Below are 23,719 nucleotides of genomic sequence, written 5' to 3'. Positions count from 1 at the left end.
CTTTTTTACGCAGATGTGTCATGTATCCGACTTTTAAAAGCCTTAAATAAGTCCAGACTGGTCCATTTTCTGTCTTTCGAAAGAGCATAGTTCTATGTTTCCGTATCCAGTGGTGTTTCCATATTTAGAGATTTAGAGAAAAATCAGTAAAGTTTAGGGAGTGCACATTTCCACCAAACTGTTGGATTTCTGCGCGAGCTCATTAATATTATGTGATCCCTACAGGGTTTTTACAACAAGACCACCTTAATCAGGAGAGATCATAGAGATATTTCTATAAATCTCGAATTTGGGAATGGTAGAGTTTCCAGTTCGGGGTATTTCTTTCACAAAAAGCCCAAACCTGCTGGCCTATTTTGGATAAAGGCGGGTGGCTACATTCAGAGCTGAGCGTACAGTTTTACTACTATCTTGGGGGTATCTTCGGGGAAAGGCGAATAAAAAAACATTGCATGTCTACAACTATAAATTGAAACGAAAGTGAACTTCTTGTCTTGAATTTCCAGTGACAAAATGGAGGCCAACCTCTTCCCAAGAGTCAACAGGCGGCGCTACATTTTTGTCTGATTTTACACTGTTTTCTTTGGCCACGTGAGCGCAACAAATCAGTGGAGTGCAACCATGCAACACGCTCCTCCGAACTTTAAAATAGCGCCCTCGATATTCTCCGTGGCACCCGGGCAACTTCTAATGCGCTAATGTGGGCCGGAATGTGTCAAGTATATCGATTGAAACCAGTGAAGGGAGGAAAAATAACAAGATTCGATTTCGGAGCACATTTGGCACGCCGCGCCGCGCGGAATTTGTGCCAGTGCAGGATTTGCACGTTTGCACACGCTGCGTATCCATCAGTCGTAACTTTGAGTGTTACGTTTAAAAAAAGACTAAGTGAATATGCTAGTAAGTAGATTATTTACAGTAAAGCTGAAGTAGTTCAGTGTATTTTAATTTCCAGGAGTTCTAAATAAAAAATTACTGATGTGTACATAGGCACTTCGACATAAGCCAGCCTCAGGCTCCGGGCATACCATTTTAAGTTGTAACTCAGGCAAGCCTACACTGTACTCGTACACATAGCATATACACTGTAGTTGGCGTAGTGCAGATGAGTGGCTCGTTTACCCGGGTTTTAGTCCGGCTCAGAGATTGTTAACTTCCTTCTGCTAAGAAATACGACGCACTTCTGAGCTCAGCTGATATAAGATGCCATGCTTGCTTCCTTCTCTGGGAATGCTATCAATGAATGATGGCCTCAAGAACTGTAGCTAAAAAGAAAGGTTTATTCCAAGGCATGCGAAAGCGATCAGCAAGTTTCGCACACCCAGGACGGACAGATGCTGAGGAATGCTCCCCAGATTTCCAAGCATACATCAAGGCAGTAGTGCAGGCCGAAGCTACACACGATCCAGGGACACCTCCCCACAGTGAGAACAATGTGGAACAACAGCCACAAAGTCGCCTTCGGTCGTACTCCGATTCCGCAGCAACTCTGTCAAGCTACAAAGCAACTCCCGTCTTGAAGACCATTCCAGAAACTACTTCTTCCTCTAAGTCTAACGTCAGGACCCGCCGTGCCTCTGTGGCACAGAGTCAAAATCTCCTGGCCAGCGATTTCACATTTTTCGAAGATGAGGAGGACGGAAGGGACATCTGGAGCTCTGTGGAGAGCTTTGACTCAGGAGATGTGGAGATCTACAGTAACTCACCCCCAGTTGGGAGGGGACAGCTCTGTAGCAAGAATGTGCAGTTTGGAGCTGTTCAGACCAGATGGGACCCAGGTTTGAATCCAGGAATTCAGGTCTTCACATGGCTTCCAAATGGAAATCGTGTAACTGTAAGTAGCCTATACCTTCAACAACAATAAACTTAAAAACTGATACTTTGGGCCCAAAAAGTGTTGCTCCCTGTTTCCTGTGCTAACCTACATGTATTTTGATGGCACAACTGTCAATTTTTTTTTAGGGGGAGAATATTTTTGGAAAATGTGAAATTTTGTGAATGTTCCTACAAAAAAGCACTGACCAGCAAATGAGAGCCACACAAAACCTCTTAATTTTAGTTTGAATGTGGTGCTAAAAGGTTTGTTGGACTTACTTAAGTACTCTTCTATGTTATTTTTTACCTATTAGGTGAAATTTTATAAGAGTTTTTTTAAATACCAAAAGCCACCCCCCCCCAATTTGTTGTTTTCTACATGTATGCACATTTATACCTGGTACTGTGCACCTACCCAGTTTTTCAGATTTACATGTACATGATGTACGGTACAATCAGAAGCAAAACTACTGGGAGGGGGGCTTATTACACAATCTACGACATACAGAGTAGCTTCCCTTAAAAATCAGTTCTATCTTTGCCATTATTAGCACTGAGAAAATTTAAAACCATTTTATAGAAAAAAAAACATGGTGTTCGGATGGATCACAAAGCTGCACTTTACATGGAGGTTTCCATACTCTAAAAAGAAGTTAGAAGAATTTACACATGTAGTGTAGTTGTTTCACATTTACTATATCTGCAGCATGTCCTTTAAAATGTTAATAAATGAATACCAGAAATTAAGGGTTTTATTCCAGTGCAATGTGCTTCTTAAACAGGAAGCAGACTCATATATTTGTTCAACTACAATAGTTTTAATCCTACCGTACTTAAGAATTAAGGAAAAAGAGTTGAATACCATATACATGTACATACATGCATATACACATAGCTTCCAGCCCATTCTTTCTTTCCATCAAGTTGTAGGCATCTCCCCAAGTAGCCTACATCTTAAAAATTCAGTCACCATGGCTAAAATTGGCTTCTCTGTCAGTGCCAAACTAATGAGAAGATTATGAACGTTCTCTTTGCTCCACATTGATCCCCCAGTTTCACTTTGAGGTGAAGGTTAGGTAACCATTTGTTCTCTGCAGTTCCAGTTGCCTATCAAATACAAAGCCGTTTTTCTTTTTCACTCCTTCATTGATTTTCCTTTTTTTCTCTGACCCATCACTCTGTACCTTGGGAATTAGACTTGAAATGGATAAGCTACAAACACCCTAGGATCTTGCCCCATTTCATTAATAGTTAATGAGAAAGGAGCAAGATCCACTTTAATATCCTGCACAGAGCCGTGGCTTCTGTTTACTGCTGCACTGGTTACTTTGAAGACCATTGCTTCATGTACGGTGTTTTTGTACGTGTGCAACTTTGGAAGAAAATTAAATTCAAGGAAAAAAATTCAATTACAATGTAGTACACTGAAAGTTTGAACAAAGTACATCGGAGGACATCCAGTCAAGGATTAGAGTTCTTTCAAATACCACTCCCTGAGAATACAGTGCCTTTTAGTTTTACTGAACACTTTGCGTTTATCTAGAAAACATTGTTTTTAAATTGACAAAACATCTTCCCTTACATGTAGTCAGCAGAACATTTAGAAAAGAAACACTGGAAAGTAAACTCAAAAGTAACCTCGCATTCCATTGGCAGTGTCAACAATCCAAACAATACCAAAAAATATATTATCAAAAGGCCACCTTGAATCAGAGTCCTTTCTTGGTAAACACCAAATGAGGGTCCAGACAGTCTGTCAGGAGACTTTGAAATAAAACCCTTGGCCAACTTGACTGATAAGCTGGTGATAACCCAATTAAGGTTAACCATTATGTACACAGGGGCTGAGTTGAAGTTGTTGAGTTATAACATGGAACAAATAGTTTTGACTTGTTCCTACTTCAGAGGTTTAATATAGGACTTGTACTGTATACCGGTATGTAGTATGGTACATGTACAAAGATCAGAACCTGAAAAGAACTTGTGCGGGACTTGTGAGTTCTGCTCTAATTTTTCATTGTACATACCCGCACATTGCTGCTTGATAATAGATTTGGATTTTGCAAATTGGGGCTAAATGGGTCTAACAAATTTAAGAGCATCAATCATAACTTTTGCTGCAGCGACGTTTGCACATGGAGGTACGCACATGTACATGTAGAAAGGACTCAATGCTGTTTTGTACAGGAATTAATAGAGATTTGTAAATTTCTCCTAGATTCTGTATTCTGAAAAAGTACATATGTGTACAGTATATGTGCAAATTATGAGTGTACGTATGCATTGCTTATTCGCATTTTCTGAATCTGTTCTTACTGGCATCTGCACCTACACATGTACACCTCACTCAAAGTACATGTACAAAAAAATGCATGCCCAATTCTTTACCAGTATGTCATCTGAACAAAATTTTCAGCTGAGCTACTCATTGTGATTGTACATGTAGCTGCACCATACCTCATAAGCAAAGCCCCATGAAAAACCAATCTCTTATCAAAACTGCCATTCCCTTTGGCAAAAGCCCAGTGTAACAAAGAGGTGAGGGGTACCGATTCAACCTTTACTCTCAAGAAAAACGAGGGATTTGTAGGACACATATGGTACGGTACATGTAGTTCCATCCCCCCCCCTTCCAAGTTCACCGACAAACTTTATAGTTTCCATCCTGGTATCATACATGTATGTATGTACTTACTGTACCTACACAGGTTGGATTTAATGGCCCTGTGAGCCTGAGGCAAGTTCTTAAGGCAAATGTGATACCTGTACAATCATGCCATTGTGTGTGTACAGTGTATTTTTGCAACCATCTCGCAGAACCCTTCCGCTGCATCATGCACCGTACTCCTTCGTTTTCACCTTTCTTTTTTTTTTTTTACTTTTTTGGCATTTACATTGGTAACAACATTTGTAAGATAATCTAGGGAAGCTGGATGAGGTAAAAGTGTTTTTTCTTTTCCTTGCTCTGTGGACTACATGTACATGTTCATGTACATGTACATGTACATGTACATGAACATGTACATGTACATGTACGTGCAATGTCCATGTACAGTACATGTAAGAGTGCAACTAAAGGCCTACAGGTTCTTACTGTGTCTGCTAAATCCAAAGAACATTTTTAATCATGCACTCAAAGTGAATATAAGGCATTTGAAAAAGTATTATTGTCCTTTGTTGCCAGATTGTTCTCACAGAAACAGAAGGAACAAAGTTTAACAGAATGACGCATGTGTTGTGATTTCTGTTCAGATGATGAGGAGTCATGCCAGATGACATCTTTGTATGTGTACAGGCCGGGTAGTACATTGTACAATGTGTTTAATTTCTTACAGTGTATGATTCAACATGTCCTATATTATCTGGAGGCTGTTGTTAAGCCTTTTTTGTCCATTATGTGTGCACTACAAAAAATCCAAAAGTTTATTATTTTTGCTTTTTTTAGTTTGAATAGATTCCTTAGTTGACATGATCTGCTGAATAGATATTGTCCCTGTTGGGCAGTCATAGTTGACATCAACTTTGACACGCCAGTGTTTAGATTACCTTGTCGAAGGAGCCCCTGAAAGTGATCCCAAATAAAACGAAACTGAATCATCAGAAGTGATTTTTCATATTTGGGGCAACAGACAAGCTGGAAACTCCCAAGATTTTACCTTCAGGAATGATTGCGCAGTTGTAACCAAAACGCTCCAACACTCAGAAAGTTTGTGTCTGTACCAAGAAATAAAGTTGCTGGGGACTGAGAATTCTGAGTTCATTTTCTTGAGTTGCTGACTTCAGGGGTTCATCAACCATCAGAGAAATTGGGACACTCTTTAAATCAGTCCTGCGAGGGCCATTTTGTCAGTGAGAGGTGGTTTCACTGTTTCCAACCACCACATCTGGGAGTGCACTCCAAGGATTTTACGGGCCAAGAATAGAACAAATTTCCTTGAATTGTGTGGATGTCTCCAGTGGATATGGTCACCCAAACCTGCTATGGTCCTGAGTTGTCTTTATAAAATTTGGAGCAGGGTCATCTGAGCTCATAGCCATAGGAGCAACCAGCAGCTGTGCCATCAGCACTCTAATTCAGACTTTTCAGAGCTCTTTTTAGTACCTGCGGCGTATACGTTGATACCTCTCTACATGTACATGCAATTATCTCCGGAATACCAGTTACTTTTAAGGCTGTTTTTCTATCATGGCTGCCCATTAAAGGTAAGGAATTAATGTAGTATTGTATTTTCTTTCCTCCATCCCCAAGTTTTCACTAGTGGTGTACCTGTAACTTAGCCGTGGCTTGTCCAGGTTTTCATCAATGAGGATTTAGAAAACCATTTTCTGTATTGTCAGACATACATGTACCGGTACATGTAGTAAAGTGAATTTCCACCAATAGTAGCATGTGCTTCATGGTGATGTCCATGTACCGGTAGCTGTTTCAAATTACATTTAATGCAGATGACTCAAAGTACATGTACATGTAAGTTTATGTTCCAGCTTCACTGCTCCTTTGTACAGTTAATTTTCTGCATTAGCCAAATTTCCAGTTGGGGGACTGGGATGGTAATTTTCTTTAGGCGAAACAAAAAATTAGAACTGTGTTTCTTATTACACTGACAAATAATTTAGGGAGGTTGGTTGGCTAAAATACTTTTTTACTGTAAATGTTCATAGCCCCAAAAATTAGGGTCGGATGATGGTCTGCATTTTTTGTTTGGGAGAGGGCACATGTATTTGTACCACATGTAACTCAGCTTCGGATTAATTCTGTACATGTGCACATCAATACTACATATCAGCACCATGCTTGAGTAGTAAAATTCAGACACGCAAGAGCCGTCCATCTCATGCAATCAAAATTAAAACAATGCAATGTACCTGGACAATTAGGCTCAGGGTAAGGCACCATAAGTTTTATATTTTATTGATTTGTCAAGTAAAAAGATGTACATGTAGGTTTCACATGTTTTTCTAGGTTGGGTTGGGTAACCAGAAACACAGCTATTTTTTTTGTTTGGCCTTATTTTTTGGGGGGGAGGTGTGCCCCACCCCACAGGGCTACACTTGTCAAACATATTTTGGCACTGTACATGTACACTGTAGGGCCCACTGAATTTCGGAGGAGTAGTGTAGATCTTTCCCTAGTGACTGAGGCACATTTATTTGGAATGTACTGTACACTTTCACCAGTGTCCAACACTGTAAATGTATGTTCTTCGTAATCTGAACTCACAAGTTTCAAATCAATTGTCAAAGCATGATCACTGTGTTTTTGGCACCCAGAATCCTGTATGGGCCTATAGATGGGATGTGTCCCTCAGTGTTTCGATAAACTGTGAACCTGGCTTCTGAGGCACCTACTAATGAAAAGAAAAATCTGCTGCTGGCTGTAAGAAAAATGACATCATCCCGATTACGCTACTGGCAATCATCCCTACTATGCCACTGGCAGTCGTCTCGACTTCACTACTGGCAATGTTCCTTCCTGAATAAGGCAAAACTGCAATCAGTTAATCCAGCCAGTACCATTTCAAAACAAAATAAACTTACCCAAGGGAAAAATCAAGACTACCACACCTGTCCACATTCCGAGCCCCCAGCAAAAATGAATTGTGCACCTGTTGATTATCAACCTCATTGTCTTGCTTTTGTGTTGGGCTATTGTTCAGACAAGTGCTATTTTTCCAGAGAGAGGAAATGTCCACATCCCGCTATTCACCCCCCCTCCTTAGAGGTCTGTTGAATTGTGGACCCACCATATTTGGAACCCCTCTCTGAGTCTTTAACTTGTTCAGCAAACATTTTGTGTGTAAATGTATCTTGAGAATGTTTTGTCTGTATTGGCACCTGAGCTGACTAAAGAAGATTCGGGTTAGGTTTCACAATGATTTTACACACCCTGACAATGGTACTCATCATACCCCTGTAACACATGTTTAATGCTTCAAACTTCGAGATGCTTCATACACATACATGTACATGTGTTCCCTGTTGAGTTATTTCCTAAACCTTTCTAGTTGTCGATTCATTAAAGGAATATCCTGACTACCAGTGCATACATACATGTATATTTTGTTTAGCACTGAGTAAATATTGGAAGGAAAAATGTTGGTTCTGCCATGTACAGTTTGAGAGGCAATTTTTACATGTTTGTTAAAAGCAGTTACATGTACATATAGAGTAGTTGTTCCAAGTGGATCGTTAACATACCGTACATGTACCTACGCTCCAGATTGGATGTCATTTATCTTGTACACAATTTCAAGGAAGATCCATGGTAATAGTAAAGCTTTTTTTTAATATAAGAAAAGAGGATTGTACTGATGCAAATGAAATAGTTAAAGAGAGCGTGAGACAAGTCTGTTATACCATGGTACAGATAGTCATAATTGAGTTAGAGGTTAGAACTCAATTTTGTTGCATGGAGGTACATGTACCCTGTATGGAACATGTACAGCTTACATGTACATACATTTAATATTTGAAAAGAAAAGAAAAGTTCACTTGAGCACCTGTAACAACCCCTTCTTTGGCAAAGGATAACCCTTCAACGAATACAGTGACACTGTGAAGTGAATTTCCAACATGTACCAAAATTGTGTAGAATGCTATCCCAAATAGTAGTGGTAGCAGTAAGGTTTATTATCTTTGTGACCAAGGGCCGAATGGTGAAAGATTTTAAAAAGTATTACGGTACATCAAAAGCATATACACAGTATGCTCTACAGGAAGATGATGGAGGAAAAGGAATACTCATACATGTAGAAAAGGGGATAGACGGAGCACTGAGGAAAGAGAATTGGAGAGAGAGATAGAGAGAGAAAAGGGGGTAGTGGGCACGTCTTGTAGAGATCATAAAGCGCAGAATGAAATGTGTATTATTATGATATGCCATATATGAAAGCTAAAAAACAATATGTTGCACTTAAAGTTTTTTAAAATCTAGGGTAATTGTGTCCAGTACAGCAGTAAAACCCTGAATGTTAAGGAGCAGTTGGGTGAAACAAAAAAGGATTACCAACCATCAATCAAGTGCCAGTACTACTGTCAGATTTATTTGGGTGATGTCAAAGGTCGGCCATTTTTCAAAGTAGATTCCCTTTACGTTTGCCTGACGCTGGCAAGTTTTCCCCCTCAGTGGTGGAATAACAATTTCAGCTGATTTTCTCCTGGGGCACCTTGTTGCATGTGTACTATACATGTATATTTTTGTAGAAAATGTGGTTAATTTTGGAAGTTTTCTCCCGGGTTTCAAAAAGGAGTATTAAGGGGGTCAATCTAATTTTACAAAATTTCAAAAATAATCTGATCCTGCTTTTTTCTGACTAAAGTGCAGGCTCCTACAGTCATGATTGACTTCCACATCTGGAATTGTTTTTTGATTGATTTATCTGTCTTTTTTTCTATTGTACTAGTAGTTTCTAAGTTTTACACACGTATACACAAACACGTACTGCATTCTTTTCACATGTAAATTTAGGTGGGTATGATAATAGAGAAGAGAGAAGTAGCAGTCTCTCTTGAGGAAAAAGTTTGATGAAAATGTTACAGCATTGGTTTATCATCTACACCTATGTCTTAGATGTTTTGATTAAGATTTTGTAATTCTTTTGCATTTTGAGAAAGCCATGTTTTCCCAGAGAGGTGTTTGATTCAGTGGGAAAGTACATGTACAAGTTTATCGTACCACTACCGACACCTCACATTTGAATAGGCAGGGGAAACCCTGGTAACGGTACATGTACATGTAAATGCATACATGTACATGTCTTTTCATACATGTACCTGTTTGTAAAAATGAATTGTATACTGATTAAAACAATGTCTCCAGAAACTTGTGTTGACAGTACCAGTACATTTTTTTTTTCTGTGGAAGGACCGTGGACATACTGTACCATACAATGTATCAGGCTACATTTACCCTGTAAACCTGGGAAACTTTTCATGCAGTTTTAAAGACCGTGATTTTAGGAGCTACTGGTATGTCCTCTTTCCCATTCAAGCAGCAAAACTTTTGTTGGTGATGGCATTGGGATGACAGTACAACTGGGTGCATGTGCAATCTCCTTCTGGTGTTCGTCTCAGTACTTACATGTAAGTTTTGGAATAAAGGAAGCACAACTTCAATTCTTCAAGCTTTGCAAACTGTTCATTTTCAAGGCCAGCATTTCTATGCATGCAGACATTCTCTCGTTAATTCAAGCTCCTTTTTCCGCAAAGGGAATAGGAAATCTAACATTTCAATTACCGTACATGTACATGTAAATCTCCTCATCCTTGTCTCTAGGTTAAGTGGGTGCAGAATTTGTGCATGGTATTTTATCTAACAATGCTTGCAATTGTCAATAATGACAGCTTGAAGCTTTTTTTCGGTAGGTTAGGTTTTAACCCCCTCCCCTTTTATTATCTGTATTTTAAGCCCTGTAACCAACCACCATATTGTCCATACAGAATGGGATTTGCTCTGCTGAGCAGAGTCTTAAGGCCTTTGCAAAAGTACATGTAGGCCTTGGATTCTTTGAATGTTTGTGTAACAAATTTCACATAGACATAAATGTAATATTGTTGACTACACTAAGAATGCTAACATGTAGGTACGTTGTACATGTACATGTAGTATACCTTACAACTTCTTATGAGGGTTAGATCTCAGAAAATAAAGCTGTGAATGTTTTCACTGGTTGATTTGTCTGGACAGTGCTTACATACTTTTGTGCCAGCAATTTCAAGAATTTGGACAGAGTTACTCAACAGGAAGATAGCAGTTACAATCATTTAACAAAACCAGAAGGGAGACCGTATTTGGGGGAAAACATTGGGGTCATTATTATGTACCAAAGTTCTGACCCCCCTCCATACTTTATATTTCACCTGTTACGGACTCCCATTGTGCCCCCCTATTCAGACCTCTCATTGGCCTGGCATTGATCCCTCCCAGCTTTGTGCCCTGTCCCTCATTGATCAATTCTCCAAACAGCCTTTTGCATCCAGGGTTGATCTCTTCTTTGTTCCGTTGCGCCTGTCCCATTGTGCTGCTCCCTGAAATCCCGTAATTTGGAATTAACACACTCCAGTGACAAACATGTTTGTGGCTCTGTGGGGTTAATATACTGGGATAAAATGGATCTTTTTATCTTCTTTTTTCAATTTTAACCTCTTAATTTACATGTAAACAACCACAATTTTGTCTCTGTTTAATTACCAAGTGCTAAATGGTAGAGCTCACAGAGATGGACTTGGATTGTTTAACCAATTTTTAAAATGCAATGCAGCCATATGTACCTATACATCTGCCAGTAGGTGCTCCTAAAAGTGGTTCCATGTAACGCTGATCAACATACATGTATAATAAAGTATGGATAAGAAAGAAATCACTTGACAGACACTGTGTGGATACGAAGCCTTGGAAGGTGACCAAGTTAACTGGAACTACATATACAGGTGCATGTTAGGTACTAGTACATGTACAGAATGGATAGTCTGTAATGTTGCATAATTCCTATGCCACAGGTGCACCACAGAAACTTTTGCAGTAATGTTCATGTGTCCAAAAATTGCCGTGACACTAATCCAAAAGTGTGTCAGGTCAATGAGCTACATGCTCTATGCTACACTCTATTTATAGAGTGGCATGCATGTTGTTAAATTTTATGGAGTCAGTAGCGAATTCAAATGCTGTCCCATTAGGACATATGCCTATGGAAGTGGTGGCAGTAAGGCCTCCTATTCTGTGTGGGACACAAAAGGGATAATCCTGGACTGACATGCCAAGTAATTTTCAAACCTTTGTGACGTAATTGAAGTATTGTCTTAAACCACTGTGTACAGTAGTTTCAAGTATGCACTGGTACCGGTACACTGATGTACACATGTACATGAACCGGTACCTACATACATGTACATGCACATGTACATGTAGGCCTACATGTACATGTACGTACATGTATGGTACACTGTACATGTACGGGTACAGTACACAGTACTTCATGTACAGTACATGTGCAGGTACATGTACTGTACATGTACATGCCATCATCTCATGTGGTAATCATTTACCAGTAACAAAGCCTCCCTACTTTTGTTTCATCATTTTGCCATACCGGTACATATGTATACCGGTTAAAACCATGTAGACACCATGCTACAGTACTGCCGTGCCGAACTTCAAGTTAATTAAAATTAGTGCAGCAGTAGCAAGACAGTAGCAGAACTTGCCTTAAACATCAAACTTTAGTGGAACAGTACAGTGTCATGCCACTGCCAAGAATGATAATATCATGGCATACCCTGTCGAGCTAGAGGGCTAGAGTTCACTAAACATTGTGCTATTGCTATGCTGCACATTAAAAAATTGAATTATTTGATTTCTAATTACAGGATTTTTAAATTACATGTACAGGTATGTATGAGTTCTGCCAAGCAGTAGTGCAGCGTATGGGCCCCGAGCTGGACCAAGGGGGGCACTGTTTTCTTAGCAATGGAGGCTCCTTTGGTTGGCTCCTTCTCTGGTTCACAATTGTCACAGTCGCTTCGCTACCAATATACACATGGCAGGTTTCCTAATAATGTGGACCGTAAATAATGTTCAACTTAGGGGGTTCATTTTTCCGAAAGAGAGCAGCAGTTAATTAATTCCCAATGTCTGATGTAATGAGGGAAGTCATGGCTGATATTTGGAACAGTGATGACTGTGTCCATCTTTCAACTTAATTGGAGTTTAGTTAATCAAAGTCTTGAACGTCGGCATTTTTGACAGACGTGAACAACCTGTTGAAGTCCAGGCCAATAAAATTTACCAAAGATTGATAATCCCAACGGTTATTTTACACAGATTTACCGGTATATGTGGTGAAAGGTGATAATATTTACACATATTAAAACCATAATTGTGAAATTAAAAATAACTCTCACAATTAATCGGGAGTCGCGAGCGTCATTCGATTTTGTCACTACTGCCAAAAAAAGCTAGTATAATCCAAAATGGTGTACAATGCAAGCTTTAAAAAAGAGTGCAAAAAAGCACCCCCAAACCACCATCATTTTACGACTGGACCAATCACATTTCCTTCAAGTACGTTTCTGAAAACTGCAGTCCAAAATACCCCTTGTGGCAATTTTACGGTTCCCGTCATTATCTCGTGGTAACGTTAGGGAAACGTTTCGCTACATCGTTGCCTGTTTGACCTTTGACATCAACACAGATAGGGCACCTTCTTTTTCATTCGATATTCATGAGCCCCTCCATTAGAATGGCAACGTTCCAGGATATTTCTCTTCAGACCAAGGTTTTTCGAGAGAAAATTGGTCATACTGAATGACATTTGAAAGAAAATGACGTCCGAGACATAAAATAGGATTCATGATGAAAATCTAATACGCAGAGTTAATAATTTTAATGTAATTTTTTTGCTGGGATATCTCCAAAATAAATGGCGAAATGAACGTTGTGCATGGAATTTTCAAGCACTACATAAAGCATTTTCGGCATTCTTGAACGTCATGCATTTTTTTGTCAAGATTCTCGAATGTCATCAAAATTCTGTCAAATATGACTTTTGCAACAAACATACTGTACTCATTGTACATTTTTGATGCAGCCAAACTTAAAGATAATTTTCGGTGGTTGAAAGGTAATGTATTAGACGGCATATATGCTGGTATAGTGAGAGCGGTTACAAACAGTAAGAGAATGAAGAGAGCCAAACGTTTCTCATCATTTCCTGTCAATTTTGTACTCTTTTTTTCATGGCTTATATTTTTTAAAATATAAACTTACTTGATTTCTTATGTGCTTTAAAATACATCTGTTGAAAAATATCTGAATTCTCCTTCTTGTTGAGAGAAGTTTTAAAATCAAGTCCTCTGATGTAAACACTTTGACGTAAAACTTTAAATGAATTAAACTCCATTTGATTTGCACTGGTAGCCAACCAAATGTCCACAAAATGTACAAAGTATGCCTAAATTATCCCCAAATAATCATTTTTATACATTTGAAGGTGCTAATTTGTATTTTACATGATCAAAGTCACTCTTTTAGAAGTTTTGACATGCGGAGTGGCATTTTGGTCCATTTTATGAAGAACATGTCACATACGTGTAGCGGGCCTACCCTGTACCAGTATATACTGGTATCAACAAATTAAAGATATCCAACCCACATGGCTCTTTTCAACCAATAAGGGGATGTTTCTGCCCACCTCCAGGTCAGTGCCCTTCGCAAATCAATAAAAACAAGAAAGCCCAGGAGGTTGTTTTTCACTTGGCTGGCTGTAAGATGTGCTTGGTCCTTGGAGTGAAAGGCGATGAAGGAAAAATAACATGCATCCAGGCTCCAGTAGGATTATAAGATCCAGCTAAAAATAGACCCTCCCCTGTCCATCTAGTGCTAGGGACAGTGATTAATTAGTGCCACATGTAGGTACTGTACAATGTATGTACATGTACTAGTACCAGTGTTTAAAAGACATAGGACCATGTCTGCTGACTGATTCTAAAACATGTTCTAAATAGGTGTAGATTGACTTGAGTCGAGATCATTAGGCCCTGAAGCAAAGATGAGGTGTTAACCAGAAATGAGAAGTGATCTTGAAGAAAAAAGATTTTTCTTGAAAATTACATCTCACAAGGGAGGGGAGGAACAATACAGGAGAAGATTTGATACAGGGAGCAACAATCAACCCTAAGAGTCCTCAATCCTTCAACTGTTGGAGGACTCAGGAAAGCTAGGTTAATCAGTTCATGCTAGAGGACGTGTTGACCTCCAGTAATTTTCTGTAACAGTTACATTATATACTCAGTTCCTATATTATAACGGAAACTCTGTTATCGCGGTATTGGAAACTTTGAATTTTACGTTGCCACTGAGATCCCAATTGGCAATATTCTCCCAGGTAATCAATGAATTATGGCCTTGGGATAAGTTTTACCGAAACAGAGTGAAAAATTATGCATGTTTCCGTAAGTTTTGATAATTTGTAAATAAAGAATGTAGGATATTTTTCCGAAATTCGTAAATTTTCCTTCACCGTGTTTGTCACTAGGTACCATCTATCTCTTTAATAGTTATGTCTAATACCACCCGGCCCCTGGATATCAGTTGCTGGGTTCCCTTACTGGTACCGAATGTCAATTCGGAAATGGCCAAATGTGTCTAAAGGCAGATTGTGACCGCAAAAGTGCCCATTTTTTTTGAGTCAAAATAAGAACTTCTCATGAGGCAAATTTCTCTTTTAAAAATCTGGCCCTCTCTGCAACCAGGATTCCATTGTTAATCTTTACCCCAGGGAAGGTGTCCTTAGCTATATGTACCAGTACTATCAATGACGCCATCCATCAACACACCTGGGGTGGCCAGTCCAACCTTCTGCCAGATCTACTTTTCCACAACTACCATGTGCCACCAACATGTGGACTGTCTAATATTAGCGATCCTCCCAGTCAACATTGTGCATGGTGTGTGTGCACTATAGTTGGGTTTACATGTACAGGTACATGCATTTACTCCAGAGCAATGCACAGTACATTGAGTATGTGTACTCGGTACTGGTCTGAAAGCAATATATTTTTATGTATCTTGCTGGGGAAACTTGACCAGAAAAATATGATAATCGTGGCTTTAATTAAAGCATTATTCAAAGGAATCTTCCGTTGAGTTTGAAGTGTAGTGTCTTCTCATAGAAAAGTACATATTGATTGAATGGAATGATTTGAAAACAAAAGACACAAAAAGCTAGAAGGCAAACTAATGGAGGCCATTTTTATAAGCTGGTGCACAGATTTTAAAGAACAAATTACCAGACTTTTACAAATTAAAAAAATATTCATCCATTTTCAAATCTGAAAGGTCAACTGATCTGAGTACCAACTTTTAAAAAACACTTTCCCTTAACCCAGGACCAATCACCCTGACCCTGGTTCCTCATAATGTATGGCATTAGGGGCGCTTGTAAAGTCTGGGACCCAACAGACGGGAAGTATCGTCTACTGATGAGTTAAAGTATTCCCTCCCGATGATCATTATGTGAGCAAATTTGGTCAAAAGGGGTTATGTTGAACCGACAGATAAGTGGCTGCAGACTTGAAGATTGATAATGCATGTCAGCGGGAATGAAAATCAAAATAAAACGTAGGCCTTTTAAAACAAAATTGATTGCTTTGTTTGTGGACTTTACAAGGTGTCCGTGGGTGATTACACAGCAGCTCAAATAATAAATAAAATAAAAACAGTATTGCTTTATAGAGCTACATGTACATGTAAAATAAGCTACCAAAGTTTCTTAGTATCGTTTGTGTCCAACAACTTGTGAAAACTCACAAAGGCATTTAATGTGTATGAAATAGACCATGGAGGAATGTTTTTCTTCCTCCATGAATAGACAAAACATCGATACGATTGTCTGAAAGATAGCGGTATTTTGGAGTAATATCTGTAGAGATCATTTTGTTCAATGAAGAAGCGTTCTGACTGCAAAATTTAGTGCATACATGTACCTTTATCTGCCTTCTCAATTATGGAGCAGAACTCTGACGGCGAAGTTTAGTGTACCCTTTGATCTGCTCTCCCAATAAGGGGCAGAATTTCGACAATGAAGTTCCTGTATGTACTTTCATCCTTCACGTACCCAATGTATTTGGCAATGTCAGCACCATCTACACTGTATGTTCGCAAGAAAATATACATGTAGTCCAACTTTAACTTCGTGATCAATTACCTATGAGATTCGTTGAGGATTTGTGAACGATTTAAGTCAGAGTATGAACACAGGCAATTAAGCATCACTTTTTTCGCATACCGGTACATGTAATTCAGTTTCATTTTATGATATATCGCGTGAAACACCTTCTTCCATATGGCATAGTGTTATTCATGCACTTGCAAGGTTGTTTTCATGCATGCCAGCTGAGTAAGTTGTGGCCCACACAAACGACTCCACAACTCAAAGTTTTAATGTAACTCTGGCAATTGAGCACCAATTTGATGGATCAAAGGGGGAAAATGTGGTTTTCTAATTGGTCAAAATGGAATGCTACACTAGTTTTGAGTGCTAGTATGAAACTGGACGTGTTTTAAGAAAACTATAGGCAAAGCCCACTTGCCACCCGGTCAAGCCAAGGTCAAAACCATCAGCGGTTTTGTGCCAAACTTGTAAATCCCCTGAGGGCCACAACAGTAGCTGATAAGAGATCCTCAGAATCCTGGTTCGACCTGCCAGAAAACCTGAGTTCATGCTGTTATAAACCTGAGTTCATGCTAGTAAATGAGAATTCTCGGCATGTGCGCTGGGAAAACTTTTGCGAGTGTAAAGCGCACCCCAAATTTCCATTACAGTAGACCGGTATCGATCATACTTTTAGCCTCCGGGGCAATTGATAGGGAATAATTGTGTTGGCATTACTGTCTCAATTTTTTGGCTCTTCTTACACAGCTTGAAGAATTTTTCAGTTGACGTTAAAAGTTTTAACATTAATTTTAATTTAAATAGTTTAGGTCCAATGATGTGGTCCGGCAATTGGAACTCAGACAGCAGACACTTTTAATGATTGTTTCAGACATCCATAAAAGAATGAGTCCACCAAGAAAACGAAATTTGTGATACCCAAATATTTATTATTCCTTCAGCAAACACCAATTTAAGCAATAAAATGAATGTCAAAGTTGTTGCTACATTTAAGATTGGGGTAAAAAAGTTCTGGTGAACAAAACTGAATTGTGCATGAAAACATTTAAACCAGTTAAACAGTGTCTGCCTGGCTTTACATCACACCAACAGTGCCCTCACCTGTCTTGAAAAGCTTGGTCAAAAGTGCACTTTATCCCACTTAACTCCAGAAAGATTTCAAGCAGATTTCATACATTTCAGAAGAGTTTAATCATGCACAAAAAAGTCATTCAAGGAAAACTTCTGACAATGTAGTAACAGCAAGAGGTGTTGTACTGGTGAAACCGTCATGGCAGTATGTGTCCAGCTCTGGCTGGATATTAAGCCGCAGTCAAAGTTTCCATTTGATCGGTGGCAGAGCTTAGTAGCCTATTTTGTCACTTTTTTCATATTAAAATACTGGTAGTTCTATGGTATTCAACTTGATACAACTGAGAAAATGGTCGTATGGTTGAGTCATTATTAGGTTTCCCTGAGAACCAGCATGTTCTTTTCAATAAAACCTGAAATTGTAGGGATCAAATGCAGTGATGTTATTTCTGACCACAAAACTACAATTGAAAATCCACCCTCTCGACTTCGAGTGGGACATATCATTGAAAGGCATGGGGCAAATGTACATGTATGTCACGTTCTCCTTGAGTGGGTCGCACATGTCCCAAGCATTTGGTATATATCTGTAGAGATGATGAAGCCACTGATGAGTAGTTTATCTGTGCTTCTATTTGATGTTTTACAAGCATTCAGTTCATGACACAAGAATGTTTTAAAGCCTGCTGGAAATCCCTGAAACTGTGGCCTTTATTTAGTTATTGGCTTGTCAGTTGATAAGTGTGAATAATCTGACTTGATCAGGCTTTTATTCAGTGACTGTTGATTGCACCAGCTCCTCTGCTGAAGAGACCTTGGGAAAGCAATTAAGCATAATATCAGATCTTGATAAGACACTTGGGAAGTTTTACTACCTTTTCTCAACTACTGTGGAAGACCGGTCAGTATTTGACTCCTCTCAGCACAAAGTTAAGGTGATGAATATCCCCATTGCCCATCAGAAACCCTTCTGTACTGAAGAGGATCCTACTGGTATACATGTACATGCATCATTGAGAGAAATCAGTTGAAAACGATTCTCTGAGGCTAAGTTTTCACTGCACAAACACCGATAAGCCTTACACCATCTTTGCTGTAGTGAAATGTTACACTCCCCAGCAGGCACATGTGCATTTGTTTGGACATAACCTCGCCAACATGCCAAGCGTACACTACTTTCCAAAATTTCAATTATCCTCAAATGCCAGCAACTGAGAAACCTTATAGATCTTGACAATTCAACTGTGTACCCGTAGCAAATTGGCAATTGCTAGCTTTTTTTTGGGGGGGGGGAGAATTCTTTTAACTTCAAAAGCAATTAGCCATCTGAGAAGTTGAAAATGCCCGGTCTTCAAGTAAGCCAATCTCAGTTGAGGACACTAGCCTGATCTAGACAACACTGATTTCTTTGGATTTGACTCAACATTTATTTGGGGTTTCTGTATCAGGATAAGCGGAGCCCTTTGATCACGTCAAATCTTCTTGCCCCAGTGACTCCAAATAATTGAGATGGAATGCCTAATTCTTGACTTTATGACTGCTTCCCCTTTTGGGGATTGAAGCCTAATCAGTAGACTAAAACAGACATAATCAGAGTTACTCTCAGTCGAGCAGTCAGGATTCACATGTCACAGCATGTGTCGCCCACTACGCGCTGTCAGCCACTAGTATTGCAGCCATCTGACTTTCTTTGGGGTACACTTTGGGAAAGGTTTTTGATGTGGACCTGCTGAAAGAGTTTGTTGGTTTTTATTTTGACAACATGGAAAGGAAAACCCGGGTTTTGTGGTTAGTTTGACTTTCTTCTGGAGGCATTGCTAAGGAAGAGGATGCAGGATATGGCAAGAGTGGGGTTTAGACGGGTAAGATCTATGCGATGTTGGCACAGAACTCGTCAAAGAAAGGTAAGTCAATCTATCCAAGATTGCCATCGACTACTACTGTGTACGTACTAGTAACTAGAAATTTAAAGTTCCATGCGAGTTTGCAACCCCGTGGGAAGTTGAGGTTTGGGTGCATCTTAGGTAAACCTCTTGTGACCGATTGCATAATCCCACTGCTGTGTTGAGTGAATGATCTTGAGTGTGTGTGAGGGCAGAGACCCTGGTTATAAATGTCTGAATTCAATCTTTCTTGGCTGAAATGACAGCATCTGGTAGTGTATAGTACTTCCCTGGGGGTCTGAGATGATCTGTTGACTGGATTAAGAAGTTGACGTGGTGATGTTTCGTGCCTTGGGTGCCTGTGTTCATAGTTTGTAGGTATGTCCAACTCACTATGGCTTGCTAAAAAAATAGTAAAAATGGTCTTCATGGGTTATTGGTACTGGGAGCTCTGGGCTGTATAAAAAGACCAAGAACCATTAGACTGACTAGTTCTGTGCACAGAGGAATTAGCTACATGTACAGTCTGTGATCAAGAATGAAGTCCCAAATCTGTTAATGCCCAATAACTCGCTCAGATGTACTGTATGTTCTGCGTGTCGGACATTGCTTTTTCGTGTAGTTAAGGAAATGCAATGAAAATACTCAGTCTTTCTGTTGCTGTGAACACTCTTTGAACTTGGATTTTTGTTGATGGGTTCCCTTGACTACCGGTATTTCTCTTCCTACGGTAACCCTAATCCCAAAACATGGTACCGGTAGATGTGCGTGTACCAGCACATACAACAGTTGTCCAGCGACGATATAACCTCATGTAGACCAGGCTATAGTCCCCTGTGACAAGGTTCCCATAACCTGCATCTAGTTGTCCTCTTTAGTACACAGGACTGCCCTACCTGTACTGGTATGCACTGGCAAGGGTGGCTTACATCATCATACAGATGCCATTTGTACTGGCATCAGTACCCCCCTTCCTACATCAAGTGACTAATTTGTGGACCTTGACTGATTGCAGACTGAAACTAATGTACACAACCTGGTCACCATTGTTCGATTGTTCATGCATCCTTGGCTGGTGTTTGTGGTGGATAAATAGTCCACTGCAGAGAACCACATATATGTACGAGTGCCCTGTATACTGTCCCCACCGTATCTTTCCTCTTAGAGAGGACCAGGTGTACAACAGGTGCATGTACCTGTATGATCGTGCGAGTAATTCTGTTTTGCTTTGTTTTGGGGCATTGCCCCTCCTTTTATCTTTTATTATTTTTATTTAATTTGTCTTTGTTTCGATTCACGTTTTCTTTAGGAAATTGGAACATTTGAATCAAGATTTCAAAAAAAAAAGCTGGACATGATGCCACCATTTGTATTGGATGATTTGAATTCTTCCTTTACGTATGGTACCTCTGCTCCTCCCATGCCCAGCTTCCCCACTTGCTCAGTTCCCCACAACCAAACTCATGCCTGTTATCTAAAAAGTATTGTCCCTAAACCTGTCGGTTAGAACCTGCTCCTTCCAAAAAGCAAACAGAAGCAAACCTCAAGCACTCTCCAGTTCCTCATGGGTAACCAGATTAGGGAACACTGCAACCCCCAGGGTTCGGCCTGTGTTGCACCATGGTGCCGACCCTTCACAAATGTTGACCGTGGTCGTAACAACCCAACAAAAAAAATCCTTATTTATGTTTGATGCATAAAGAGGATCGGAAGCTACTGGTTCTTACCCCCTGGCTAGCAATAAATCACTCATTAAAGCCAATATGTTGGAGTTTTCCTTGCCCAAATGTCAGTTATGTTTACTTCGACCAAAAAATTCACTTCAAATTGTTTTTAAGTCTTGCCATAAATTTAAAGTAGAAGTGCACAGGTTTCACCAATAATGCACAAAAATAGGACATAAAAGTGTGGACTTCTGAAAAACTTCTTTAAAATCTTTCCTGATTAAGAGGAACTTTGTTCACAATCTTGTTCCACTATTTTTGTTTTTACTCATAAAACTCTACAGTTTTGTATTTCATGTTATTTCACTTTTTCTGGATGCAGAAAGATATTGTAAATGGTGAACAATACCAATTAAATTTCCTAAAGATTTCACCATGAAGTTTGGAAAATAACTGCAAAAATAATCTAAGGCCTCATAGACAAAATAATCTAAGGCCTCATCTGTACTTTTGTCCTGAACTTGGAAAGCTGATCAAGAGAGTGAGGTCCAGGGAAAAATTTATACTTGGGAACTACGTGAGGTCCAGGGAAAAATTTATACTTGGGAACTACGTGTACATTGTAATTCTTGATCTCTGTGTTACTGCAGTTGACTGGCCAGCCTGGCATGAAGATCAAAGACCTAGTCGCTGACATCACCATGGAGCATCAGATACCAAGACACAGGCTCCGGAGGGCGTCCACCTTGGGTATCATCCGCGACGATGCCAGGGTGTCCTCCCTGGCTAGACAGGAGATTATCATTGAATCACACTGCATGGAGGAAACAGAGGAAGGTCGGGAAAAAACGAGGGAATTCGGCTCAATAAAAAGATACACTAGTTTCCTTTTTGGTTAAATTGTCATGTTTTTTTAACTTTTCATTTGTCTTATACAACATGTGTATGCAGTGGAAGTTTCAAGCCTAAAATGGCTGGAAGCTCTTTAAGTTGGACACAAAGGTGTTACAGGAGTGTCTAGAAAATCAAATCAATCCAACTCAGGAAAAAAATGTTGTGGTAAAAACTACAAGTACATGTATTTTAAGAAAGAACAGAAGAGGAAACTATTGTTTTTACTCAGCCCTACATAAAATAGTGCAGATTGGGTGATACATGTAGTTAGGTAGTAGGAAGCTTTCTTTTATTTTTCAGACTTGGTTCAGATGGTAACAAGATGTCCAGCTGGAAAGTCAGAAGATAATTTTTCCTTTCTGTTGGATCAATTAATCATAAATATCATTAATTTTTTTACACCAAGATGGTGGTTGTTTAAATAGTTACTGTCACTTTGATTTGGTTCGCATATTTTGTGTATTAAATTTTTGGGACTGAGAGTCTTGATCTGAATTAGTTTGACTCAGTTTGACCTACATGTATCTGTCATATTGTGTTGGGTAATCTGTAGAGAATGTTTGCTTTTTTTGCTGCTAGATGCTGTCAAGCGATTGGCTGTTTTGAATGAAATCATTTCTTCAGAGCGAGGCTACTGTAATTTACTGCAGTCCATCTTCACAACCTACAAGGAACCCTTGAGGTACATCCCTTCAACAGCAACATTGAATTTGGACAAAACCCAAAGCAATAAGGCTTGACACTAATTAAAATGACAACTACAGGTGTATAGAGTCCTTTCACTTCTGTAGAATTTTGTCAGTGCTATTTCAAATGCCAGGTTTCCCGCGCCTGAAAAAGTCATGAAACAGTCATGGAAATTTATTTTGGTTTTCCAGGCCTGGAAAAGTCATGGAATTGTGTAAAAATGACTAAAGTCATGGAAGAGTCATATAATTTTTTGAACACTGTGTGTCATTTCTATCATCAGAAATAAGTGCATAAAATGCGTGATTGTATCCGCAAATTTTAAAGTGTGAATAGTCCAAGAAATTGCATTATTGGGTCATGGATTTTTCATAAATTGGTCGTGGAAAAGTCATTGAATTTAATTGTCCTTTAGGTGCAGGAACCTTGAATGCCGTCATTCTGTAATCCGGTCACAGCTTGTGCTGAAAGGAAGCTGGATTGCATTGGCTTAGTCCAGATAAAGTGAATAGCGCCCTCTGTTGATCTTTTGAGCAACAGAACCTTTGAGGGATATTGAGCCGTGAGTCTTTACATGTACATGCAAAGGAATCTATCGAGCCATAGACAGCATTGATAAATCCCCACACTTCACAATTATTTTAAAAATACAACTCTCACAGGTGTTCAGGCTGCACAGAAAAATGATGATCGACATGTCCCCTTTTTCGGGGTTGACCAATGAATTTTTGAGAAATTTTCACCAGAAGCAGACCATCCCTAAAATGAAGAAAATGTACCTACCCAGAAAAGTAGCCATTTTGATTAACCATCCCTCTACACAACGGCTAAAAAGTGCCACTTTCGGACCCGACTGCACCCAAATCGGTCAGAATTTGAAGCCCAAATATCCGGGCCAGAGATTCAGTGCCATATTTCTCCAATTCCTGAATTTCATGGCTCTCGGGACTCTCTGATATAGAATATTGTTGCACCCCCGCGAATCTTGGAATTCTAGCGCCCCCTAGTTTTACTCGTTCTTGGTCCTTGCATTTCT

At 39.4% G+C, this 23,719-nt stretch overlaps 1 protein-coding gene across 1 annotated transcript; it reads left to right on the top strand.

Moving 5' to 3' along the window:
* Positions 1–735: 735 nt before the first annotated feature.
* Positions 736–22,736, top strand: LOC147796608 (uncharacterized). The gene is made up of 3 exons (XM_087146852.1): positions 736–1,834; positions 21,753–21,939; positions 22,576–22,736. The coding sequence occupies exons 1-3, from the start codon at positions 1,244–1,246 to the stop codon at positions 22,734–22,736; spliced, it is 939 nt and encodes a 312-aa protein (XP_087002978.1). The 5' UTR covers positions 736–1,243.
* Positions 22,737–23,719: the final 983 nt, after the last annotated feature.

Source organism: Acanthaster planci, linkage group LG15 (assembly GCF_054643075.1).
Source record: "Acanthaster planci isolate LZ-2023a linkage group LG15, COTS_SCS, whole genome shotgun sequence".
NCBI lineage: Eukaryota > Metazoa > Echinodermata > Asteroidea > Valvatida > Acanthasteridae > Acanthaster > Acanthaster planci.
This window is presented reverse-complemented; position numbering and strand designations above follow the sequence as displayed.